Source organism: Brachyistius frenatus, unplaced genomic scaffold (genome assembly GCF_029030835.1).
Source record: "Brachyistius frenatus isolate BFR_SWC_R1_liver_20210118 unplaced genomic scaffold, ASM2903083v1 Contig_170, whole genome shotgun sequence".
Classification (NCBI taxonomy): domain Eukaryota; kingdom Metazoa; phylum Chordata; class Actinopteri; family Embiotocidae; genus Brachyistius; species Brachyistius frenatus.
In genome coordinates this window covers 85,938-97,989 of record NW_027210769.1, presented here as the reverse complement: position 1 = coordinate 97,989, position 12,052 = coordinate 85,938, and the positions used below count along the sequence as shown (strand labels likewise).

At 41.8% G+C, this 12,052-nt stretch overlaps 1 protein-coding gene across 1 annotated transcript in view; it reads left to right on the top strand.

The window, feature by feature from the left end:
- nlgn4xa (neuroligin 4 X-linked a) overlaps positions 1-12,052 on the top strand; it is a 116,981-nt gene that overhangs the window by 95,568 nt on the left and 9,361 nt on the right. Inside the window, exon 5 of the mRNA XM_069717189.1 lies at positions 465-1,254. Within this exon, the coding sequence (XP_069573290.1) occupies positions 465-1,254 (790 nt within the window). The remainder of the gene's footprint in view (positions 1-464; positions 1,255-12,052) is intronic.

The following is a 12,052-nucleotide window of genomic DNA, read 5'->3' as shown; positions in this document are numbered from 1 at the left end:
TTGGAGACGGAACGGGTGGAAAATAGACTTTAGAGACGGCCACTGGTGATCGGTTCCCCTAGTAAGGATGGTTAATCTGTGCCTTCCCTCTGTTTCAGTCGAAGCTCAGCCTCTCGAGGTTTCGCTGTCAATTAAAAAAAGATATGTCCCTTCAGAGAGGAACAAAAATACAGTTTCTTCCTAACAGACCTTTTTGACTTCCACAATAAAACAAAGATCATCTGGAACCTCAAAGCTACACTGGCATGGATTGGATCTCGTTTTAGCCAGATACGTGGAGAAAAAAGCAAACAGACCCTCCACCATTCAAACCTCCCTGCTTGGGATGAGCAATAATTAGGCCCACTTTCAGTGCTTTTCCACAAAGCAAATGTTTGTTGCTTTTCACCATGAAGCATTGACTCTGTCATGTTTTGGTATGTGTGTTTGTCTCTGTGTTTTACTAATCCCTGTTCCAATCTCAGATCTGTTCCAGAAAGCCATCATCCAGAGCGGCACGGCGCTGTCCAGCTGGGCGGTTAACTACCAGCCTGCCAAGTACACCCGCGCCCTCGCCGAGAAGGTGGGCTGCAACATGCTGGACACCATCGACCTGGTGGAGTGCCTGCAGAAGAAGAACTACAAGGAGCTCATCGAGCAGTACATCACGCCCGCCAAGTACCACATCGCTTTCGGGCCGGTGATCGACGGCGACGTGATCCCGGACGACCCCCAGATCCTCATGGAGCAAGGGGAGTTCCTGAACTACGACATCATGCTGGGGGTGAACCAGGGCGAGGGGTTTAAGTTCGTGGATGGCATCGTGGACAGCGAAGACGGGGTGTCCGCCAACGACTTTGACTTTGCTGTGTCGGACTTTGTGGACCATCTCTACGGCTACCCGGAAGGCAAGGATACTCTTCGTGAGACCATCAAATTCATGTACACCGACTGGGCCGACAAGGAGAACCCAGAGACCCGCCGCAAGACCCTGGTGGCCCTGTTCACCGACCACCAGTGGGTGGCGCCAGCAGTGGCCACGGCGGACCTCCACGCCCAGTACGGCTCGCCCACCTACTTCTATGCGTTCTACCACCACTGTCAGAGCGACATGAAGCCCAGCTGGGCGGACTCGGCCCACGGAGACGAGGTACCCTACGTGTTTGGAATCCCTATGATCGGACCCACGGACCTCTTCAACTGTAACTTCTCCAAGAACGACGTGATGCTGAGCGCCGTGGTCATGACCTACTGGACTAACTTCGCTAAAACAGGGTGAGTTCCTCTTTTCTTGGTTGTTTCTTGTTTTTTTTGCCGTTTTATTCACACGATACCATCACTTGTATCTGAATCTATTCTGAGTGTCTGCCTTCGCCGGGATTCATCACTCAAACCATATCTTGCTGAAATCAGTGCAATTAACGCTGTACATTGTCAATTTATAGTAAACATAACCTTCCTAGAAATCTTATTACTTTTCTCTTCACTAGATCAGACCTAGTTGCGCAATAACCATGTGTGTTGATGTTTCTTCAGTACTAAAAGTAACCCGGTAATTTGTTGTTTATACATGCGAGCTTCAAAAGGTCAATTGAGTCATCCATAAAAAAATCTGTAAAATTGCAGCGCTCCATCCTAATCAGCCGCCGCTGATTACAAAACATGAGAAATAAACAGCCATAAAATGAAGCTGTAGATGAAAACAAGCACAAAACTATGTGTCACTGTCAAATCTGATGAAAACAAAAGCGGCTAAAAGAACCACTCAGACAATAATATTTTGAAGAATAACAAATGAAAAGTTTGCTTGACGTCATCTTCGTGTATTTCTGGCTGTTCTGTTGTTCTTGATGGATAAAAGACGGAGAATATTGTTTCGTGCCTGAACTGTTGGTGCAACTCCAGCCTCCTTTTATGCACATTTTCAATCTGCACATAAAAAAAGCTGGAGTGCAGACAAAAGATGACTTTGTTGTTGTTTTCATACTTAGCTGGTGCACCAGTTAAAGAGAAGGGCCACAGAAATCTACAGTAGAAACGATGCAGCGTGTGACTCCAGCGTGATATGTGGCGTGATATGGAAACTGTAACAGTGATGGCATATTTTCCATCATCTTTTCTAAATCATTTTTCACCATTTGGGGTTAGACTGGCACTCTGTCAGTGATGTAATCTCTTTGCATGCTCTTTTTCTGCCATGGTTTAATGGCACCGACGGGAGAATTAGCACACCAGCTGTTTATCCTGACAAACCAAGTCCTAATATTGCCATATTGGTAGTGGATGGAAACAAAAATTAAGTTTCTTTTGGACAGTCGGCGAAAATCTTCTGTTGTATCTCGGGATGGAAACATAATTTCATCCAAAATCACATTCAAATCTAAAAGGGAACTGCTAGTAGAAATGCACCATATAGTAACTACATAATGCAAATTTGCCAAAATCTAAACGCCTATAAGCAGAGCTTCATCTGTAAATCAGAGAGGGTGCAGTTCCATACACAGTCCATACGTAATGCCCAACTTCATGGACTTAATGCCTCTATTTCCATTAATGTAGATGGAGCACAAATGCAGGTCAGAGTTATGCATGTTGGGAGCAAATCTAGGTGTAGGTAAGCGCATCTACAGCGTGTGATGGGTGGTGAAATAGGGGGAGTTAGAAGTGGAAGGTGGGTCACAGCCAACTTCAATCATGGCCAATCAAATATACGATAGTCTGCTGAAATTAGGTGCTTGAACAATGTTGCGTAAGTGACACCGTGTGACACTGAGATTACTAAACCAGATGAGGAGATGAAAAGTCTTTTGAATTTATATTGATTGCTTTTACGCGTAATTCATTTAATTACAATTCATATGTAGTGAACCGGAGTTCCTTTTTATACTTTATGGATGAAATTGGCTACTCTGTCATGACGCGCGCCAACTGCCTGATTCACATCCAAATCAATAGACAAGAGCTTCAGCTTCATTTTTTTATGATTAATTGAATCAGAAGGTTGCATTATAATAATACAATTCCAATTGTTCTTGTAAATGGGATTATATACATAAAACATCCACTCAACCTATCTGTGGGGTTTTGGGTCGGTCTGTTCATGTTCTCTCTGCTCACTGAAGCCATGGAGATATCCCTCCGTCTGCTGCACCAGACTTGGACACCGTTTAATCTACAGGAAAATAGGAAGGAAATTATGGGCCAAGATCTCAGCATCTTGCATTTATATGAACATTTCTATTGATGCATATGGAATCACTGATCTGTAAATATCTGAATGAAGTCCTGATGAAATCATCTCCCTGATACTCTGTGTTGAAATCAGTTTCTGAACATTTTTAAAACGACATTTTTTAAGTGTCCTATAGTGTACAGAACCACTGAGAGCATATATAAAGTCTGTATTTGACTGAAAATGGTCTATTTGTGTGATAACTCAATATGCTAATGAAAAATGAAACTGCCTAGGGTTCCTGTTTTAGTGTTTTTATTCCATTTCTTACATTTTAATTCACGTCCAGCCCCCACCATGAATGCAGATAGATTCAGGGTGAGATATTAACAAAAGTTCTGTTAAGATTAGTGATTTAACGATGAACTCGTGAGCCAAAGAGATCAAGTGGAGGTTAATAAAACAAGTCCAATCCTCCCGTGGCGCTGCCGCCGTGCTGGATTTGATGAAAGGATTTGCCTTCTGTTTATATTTGGATCACGTTTTTTGCCTCGCACACCTTGAGATTAGGTATCTGGGTGTTTGCAGCCCAGTCATACTGAAAATTCACTTTAAGGTGAATAAATAAAGTCTTGATCAGCTTCATAGGCTGCAGCGTTCGCTCCCCGGCTCTCTGCTTGGCTCCCATCCACTCGATGCCTGATCAGCGGGGGATTGGCTGCCTCACAGACATTTTGGGAAGACTCTTTTTTCTCTTGTTGCTTTTTTTCCACCGTGCTTCCATTAAAGCGCAGGCTGAAAGCAAATTCATCACCGGGAGAGTGGCCATTTTTCTACAAATCTCCCCCATCTTTGCAAAGTCTCCCGTCGTGAATCACAGCAGATTGATGTTTTCAAACTTTTTCCTGTTGTCACTGAAAAACAGTTGGACAAACAACCCGATCGAATGTGGCTGTGGAAGTTAGTGCACCGGCCGGGCATGTGTGTGCTGCAGGCTTTGTGCTGGGACTCCAGATTTGTCTGTTTATTGGGCCTTGTGTTGTAATGGTGGTGAAACTCTCACTTCCTGAACACAACCAGAGTGATGACACGTTACATTCATGCACAAAACATGCTTTCAAAGAGCACTGCTCTTACAGGGCGGGCTCTTCAATTAATAATTAGTTTAAAGGTGTCATAAAAGGTTAAAATACATAAAGCGTCTCTTCGCTCATCTCCTGAAAGTAATGGTAGACTAAAACAGGAACATGGTGACTTTATTTTTCATATTCGATAAAGAATTATTTGCGGAATAAAGCGTCTAAAAACATAACAATAATGCATTTCCGTCTTCTCTGAGGAGCAGCGGCCCGGTGGTGAGCTGGTGTAACTACAGGTCAACAGCAGGCCAGAGTGACCTTGACAAGAGATGCACACGACGCATGCTAGATGATAAATGTATTAAATAATTGTGGTACGATATGAAATAAGACACATGGAGGCGTGGCTGTCTGCTGATGTCAGACGGGAGGATCTCTTGCTATATCACCAGATATTGACACTGATAAGGTTTTAAGAGGGCAAAACATGAAAAGACAAATAGAATAAAAAGGTGAGTTTCAGACAGAAGTGTTCATGTGTTTCAGTTAGCAGAGGGAACCCCAGGTGTTTCCATTATAATGCAAACCAATGAAACAGCGTAGAACCAGCAGTCTTTTAACTGATCATCTGAATTTAGTGTATTTAGTGCGAGCGAACTGATAAACGATGAGATTCAGGAGCAGATTTCTGTTAACGTCGTCCAACTGTACACTGAGATGTAGCAGTGAGTGTTTAGCTAAAACCTGTAATTACAAGTTGTTAAAGTTAGAATTACAGGATAATGTCCGATTATTCGTTTGTTATACTTTATTTTATTATACTTTGGGAATGCACAATTTTATGCTTCCAACAATTTGGAACAGCTTGTACCACAAAAGTTAAAATTTTGTGATTGTTTTGATCCAAAATGTTAGATTTGTTTTGTGCAGATTTTCTTTAATTTGTGGACTCCTAAGGGAATTTCTGCAGTTTTTATGTAAGTCCACAATTGTGCACTTTTCTCCACAACCTTGTTATTCACGGTGTTTTCCTCCAACAGAGGCCGGTGATTATCACTCGTATGTTGGTATAAATATCGGTAATATTGGAGCTAATATACAGTGGGTACGGAAAGTATTCAGACCCCTTTACATTTTTCACTCTTTGTTTCATTGCAGCCATTTGCTAAAATCAAAAAAGTTCATTTTATTTCTCCTTAATGTACACTCAGCACCCCATCTTGACAGAAAAAAACAGAAATGTAGAAATTGGTGCAAATTTATTAAAAAAGAAAAACTGAAATATCACATGGTCATAAGTATTCAGACCCTTTGCTCAGTATTGAGTAGAAGCACCCTTTTGAGCTCGTACAGCCATGAGTCTTCTTGGGAATGATGCAACAAGCTTTTCACACCTGGATTTGGGGATCCTCTGCCATTCTTCCTTGCAGATCCTCTCCAGTTCCGTCAGGTTGGATGGTGAACGTTGGTGGACAGCCATTTTCAGGTCTCTCCAGAGATGCTCCATTGGGTTTAGGACAGGGCTCTGGCTGGGCCAGTCAAGAATGGTCACAGAGTTGTTCCGAAGCCACTCCTTTGTTATTTTAGCTGTGTGCTTCGGGTCATTGTCTTGTTGGAAGGTGAACCTTCGGCCCAGTCTGAGGTCCAGATCACTCTGGAAGAGGTTTTCTTCCAGGATATCTCTGTACTTGGCCGCATTCATCTTTCCTTCAATTGCAACCGGTCGTCCTGTCCCTGCAGCTGAAAAACACCCCCATAGCATGATGCTGCCACCACCATGTTTCACTGTTGGGATTGTATTGGGCAGGTGATGAGCAGTGCCTGGTTTTCTCCACACATACCGCTTAGAATTAACGCCAACAAGTTCAATCTTGGTCTCATCAGACCAGAGAATCTTATTTCTCATAGTCTGGGAGTCCTTCATGTGTTTTTTGTCAAACTCTATGCGGGCTTTCATATGTCTTGCACTGAGGAGAGGCTTCCGTCGGGCCACTCTGCCATAAAGCCCCGACTGGTGGAGGGCTGCAGTGATAGTTGACTTTGTGGAACTTTCTCCCATCTCCCTACTGCATCTCTGGAGCTCAGCCACAGTGATCTTTGGGTTCTTCTTTACCTCTCTCACCAAGGCTCTTCTCCCACGATTGCTCAGTTTGGCTGGACGGCCAGGTCTAGGAAGAGTTCTGGTCGTCCCAAACTTCTTCCATTTAAGGATTATGGAGGCCACTGTGCTCTTAGGAACCTTGAGTGCTGCAGAAACTATTTTGTAACCTTGGCCAGATCTGTGCCTTGCCACAACTCTGTCTCTGAGCTCCTTGGACAGTTCCTTCAACCTCATGATTCTCATTTGCTCTGACATGCACTGTGAGCTGTAAGGTCTTATATAGACAGGTGTGTGCCTTTCCTAATCAAGTCCAATCAGTTTAATTAAACACAGCTGGACTCCAATGAAGGAGTAGAACCATCTCAAGGAGGATCAGAAGAAATGGACAGCATGTGAGTTAAATATGAGTGTCACAGCAAAGGGTCTGAATACTTATGACCATGTGATATTTCAGTTTTTCTTTTTTAATAAATTTGCACAAATTTCTACATTTCAGTTTTTTTCTGTCAAGATGGGGTGCTGAGTGTACATTAATGAGAAATAAAATGAACTTTTTTGATTTTAGCAAATGGCTGCAATGAAACAAAGAGTGAAAAATTTAAAGGGGTCTGAATACTTTCCGTACCCACTGTATCTGGTCATGTTAGATGGTTCATGGTTCATCCTGTTTACAACAGCTGGGTTGTGTCTTCCACAGGTCGGATCCTTCTGGGCACATTACTGCTTCTGGCATTCAAATTGAATTTAAAAGAATATATTATCATAATTATCAGTACCCCCCTCCCTTCCCCCCTCCCTACAAAAAACTCAAATCACCATTCAGTATATTGAGTTGTCCCACCTTCCTACTCTGTAGTTCAACCTGGTATCACCACAAAGTGTGAGATAGCCACACTTTGAGCCATCTAGGCGTGAAAGTTACACGTTTTGAAAGCGTGAAACTGACACACAACTAAATGTCATGTGATTTTGAGTCATTTGAGACCAAGTACATTTTGGTATGAAGGGTTGCTTGGTGGCATTATGAGGTTAGAGTACAGGCGGTGACGGCGTTTTTACAGAGTTGTTTTGTGTTTTCAAACTCCGGCCACATGTTTTTGCTAAAAGTTGAATTTCCCTGTTTTCACACGGCTCTACGCATTCAGTAGGTTTCAGTTTTGTTCAACTCACGTTTAACATTATTGTAACTCAAATACTTTTGGGATAATTGGTCTGCCGTCACACTATAAATATACGTACGTCTATAAAACTGTTGATCAGTAAATGGAAGACTTAAGTGTTAAAGCTGAGCATGAAGAAAAATAACAACACAAAGAGGTAGAAGTGCTGCTCTGACCAGGATGTTTATGATGTGAAGAAGTCGACACGAGCTGCTTTGTTCTCAAACATGTAAAGCTGCTCAGCTGTCAGACGGTACAAAGTAACACTGAATACATTGCAGCTCATGAAAGCACCTGTTGCACCATGCTGGCGACTGTGAACTATTATTTTCCATGCACCTGACAGTTAGAAATCCAACCTGCAGACTGGATATTTGATGGAAACGTGCAAGCAAATGTGGATTTTCTTTTTACAGTTTAACACGCACGAAAGGCCTCAAGTGTTTTTCTGTTGTTGTGTTTTTTCCAGACTCAGTGGCAGAGAAGTGGCATATTGTTCCAGCATATGTTAGCGCTGAGATGACAAGCCCAAAGTGAAACGCTACCACATGCTAGCGGTGCCGTATGTATGGTTCCATATGCAGCCACCAGTTGGAGGGCAGACCTCACAGTATGGCTGCGTCCGACCTGTTTCAATGAGGGGAACAGATTAGACAGCAGCACAGGTGGAGCTGGAACATGTTGCAGTACATTCTGTCTGATTTCTATTGTTTGTAATTCCCAGATTTAAGAAAATATGTCTTTTGCATTTAGGAGGTGTGATAACAAAATAGTATTTTCTTTATCCTGTAACTGTTATTTTCTCTTCCTTTAATTCTGTTACACCTTCAGTTAGACAACAGGGTCAGTTATTAAAGCAGTTTGTTTTTCCGTTTAAAGACAAAGAAACATTTGAAGAGAAAATTAATGAGATTTGATGCAACAGAAACAAGTGGAGAATATTGTATGGATCATTTTTAGACTGACATCAGTGTTTACGGACTCACGCTTTACTCTTTAATATTCTCTCTACACTTTTGTTTAAAGTGAAATGTTCATTTTTGTTGCACTCCAGCCCGGCGATGGAAACAAGGAGACTTATCGTAATTTACCATTCTCCCAGGTCTCTGATCCACGGAGCCCACGGTTGCTCATTTTGGTCTTACAGTGGTGCAGCTCTTGCTGACTGCGTTTTGTCAGGTGGGAATTGGAAAAAAATAGCCTCAGGCTTAACGGGCTGAAATCCACCATGAATATTGTGATGTTTTATTGAAAAAAAAAAAAAAAACATGATAATGGAAATAGCTTTTGTCTCAAAATGAAATATCGTTACCTACAGAGAACCTTGTGCTCGGGATGACTCAAATAAATGAATTACACAAATTATATATTTATTAGTTATACACAACAACAAAGAACAATTTAAAGAAGCACGTTGTCACTTTCCACATATACAGTGCATCCGGAAAGTATTCACAGCACTTCACTTTTTCCACATTTTGTTATATTACAGCCTTTTTCCAAAATGGATTAAATTAATTTTCCCCTCAAAATTCTACACACAATATCCCATAGTGACAACGTGAAATACATTTTTTTGAAATTTTTGCAAATCTATTAAAAATCAAAAACTATAAAATCCCATGCACATAAGTATTCACAGCCTTTGCCATTACACTCAAAATTGAGCTCAGCTGCTTCCTGTTTCCACTGATCATCATGAGATGTTTCTACAACTTGATTGGAGTCCACCTGGTAAATTCAGTTGATTGGACATGATTAGGAAAGACACACACCGTCTATATAAGGTCCCACAGTTGACATGTCAGAGCACAAACCAAGACATGAAGTCCAAAGAATCATCTGTAGACCTCCAAGACAGGATTGTATGGAAGTACAGATCTGGGGAAGAGTACATAAACATTTCTGCAGCATTGAAGGTCCCAATGAGCACAATGACCTCCATCATCTGTAAATGGAAGAAGTTTGAACCACCAGGACTCTTCCTAGAGTCGGCCGCCCGACCAAACTGAGCGACCGGGGGAGAAGGGCCTCAGTCAGGGAGGTGACCAAGAACCCGATGGTCACTCTGACAGAGCTCTAACGTTGCTCTGTGAAGAGAGGAGAACCTTCCAGAAGGACAACCATCTCTGCAGCACTCCACCCAGCAGGCCTGTATGGTAGAGTGACCAGACGGAAGACACTCCTCAGTAAAAGGCTCATGACAGCCCACCTGGAGTTTACCAAAAGGCACCTGAAGGACTCTCAGACCAGGAGAAACTAAATTCTCTGGTCTGATCCTTGATGAAAACCTTCTCCAGAGCGCTCTGGACCTCAGACTGGGGCGAAGGTTCATCTTCTAACAGGACAACGACCCGAAGCACACAGCCAAGATAACAAAGGAATGTCTTCGGGACAACTCTGTGAATGTCTTTGAGAGGCCCAGGCAGAGCCCAGACTTGAACCTGATTGAACATCTCTGGAGAGATCTGAAGATGTCTGAGCACCGACGCTCCCCATCCAACCTGATGGAGCTTGAGAGGTCCTGCAAAGAAGAATCGGAGAAACTGCCCAAGAATAGGAGCCAAGCTTGTAGCATCATACTCAAAAAGACTTGAGGCTGTAAGTTCTGACAAAGGTGCTTCAACAAAGTATTGAGCAAAGACTGTGAATACTTATGTATGTGTTATATTTTTATTCTTTATTTTTAATAGATTTGCAAACATTTTAAACAAAGTATTTTCACGTTATCATTATGGGGTATTGTGTGTAGAATTCTGAGGGAAAAAATGAATTTAATCCATTTTGGAATAAATCTGTAATATAACTAAATGTGTAAAAAGTGAAGTGCTGTGAATACTTTCCGGATGCACTGTACACATACTTCTCATGCAGAAGAAAAAACAACAATTTAACATCCTTAAGGAACTCAGAAAATAACTCTATGAATCCAGGGATTTAACCTGCTTGTATCCATCTCGGTTGTTGTCTAATCTAATATCTAATTCATTTGTTTCTTTTTCAACATAGTTCAGATTTGGTGTAAAACAAACCGAAGTATTCATAAACGATGTCAGTTCTTGGTTTGATTCCTGAGGTCAGTTATTGTACCACCAGAATTCCTGGAACTATCTAGTCAAAGATTGTTAAAAATGTACCAACCTCCAGGTCCAAGACAGGAAAATGTGAAACTGTGACGCCTAGAGAGGTCAAAGCGTGGCTATTTCACATTTTACTGTTGTGGACCGGCGTGTTTATTTCACGCTGTGCCGTGATACTGGGTTGAATGTACTGCTGAGGGTTTTTCTCTGAGAGGCCTCGGTCAGATCGGCCCTCACTGACTGGGATGTGGAGCATTTTGTACCAGTTGGCATGTCGTTGGGTGACAAATTGACAAAGCTCTGGAATATGTAGGAAGCCAGAGTTAAGTGATGCTCATTCTCTCCAGGTTACCATTAAATTCCCATCAAATATTCAATAAGCTTTAATAAAATATGTTTTGGCTTAGATTCGTGTCACCACTATGAGATTGTGTTGTGGAAAGAAATGACCGCACTGGGTTCTGTAATTGACCTATTTTAGTAAATACTTCAAGGGCAGCCAAGCAAACAGAAATACAATCAAGTAATTCAAGAACAGGCCATTTGAAAGTTTAACAGAGACTGTGTGGAGCTCTGCTGTTTTGTTTACAGATTTATTTCCCTCTCTGCCCTCTTTTGTTCTTCACAATCAGTCGATCGACATCCTAGAAACTGTGATTACTTTATTTCAGAACCCTTGGGTCACCTTTGTCTCCGAAAAAATCACTACTGCTTCGCCAAGTTTCTGTTTCATGTTGGGTTAAAACCATTTCAAACCAGCAGACTCTGTGGAGTTCAGCAATGATGACTCTGCAGGAGTCTGAACTCAGATGATTCCTCAGGATGCTGCATCGAGTTTTTATCCCTAAAAAACAAGAGTTAGACTCAATGTTTCCTAACATACTGTTGATGCAGATCTCCATCCGGACATGCAGTCATTCGCAAACAGGAAGCTTTCAGGGTGATTTGAGTCGAGCAGATTTACATTTGCTTTCTTTGAAAAGTTGTCACTGTCAGGTGTACAAAGTATGAAGGGAAATAAATGTGTATTTATTACTGTATAGTGCGTCCAACCATGATTTTGCGATCGCAGTGATTAAGACAAATTGAAGAAATTTCTGCAATAGTCTGAAATTTTGCAAAATTCCTGCCATTTTGCTTCAATAAATGTCATCAGCTGAAGCTCTGCTGAAAGTTTTACTGCAGAAAGTAAACTTTGTAAAACCAAAACTTACCATCAGAAAGGCTCTGCTGACTCTCCTCTCATCAGCAAAACAACCTCTGGGCACCGGAGAACAGATGTGGGAAATGTGGTCTGTAACTGTGTGTTAAAATAGTTTAAAACACACTTCATGTTGTAAGAGACTGCACTTTGTTTTTGTGCATACAGTCTGTGTGCAATTAATTTAAACTAAACAGCATCTAAAGCTCTTATTTTGACAGCAGATGTAGTCTTTGTATTCTATATTACAGTCACAGATTGTCTGTTCTGGAAAGATACG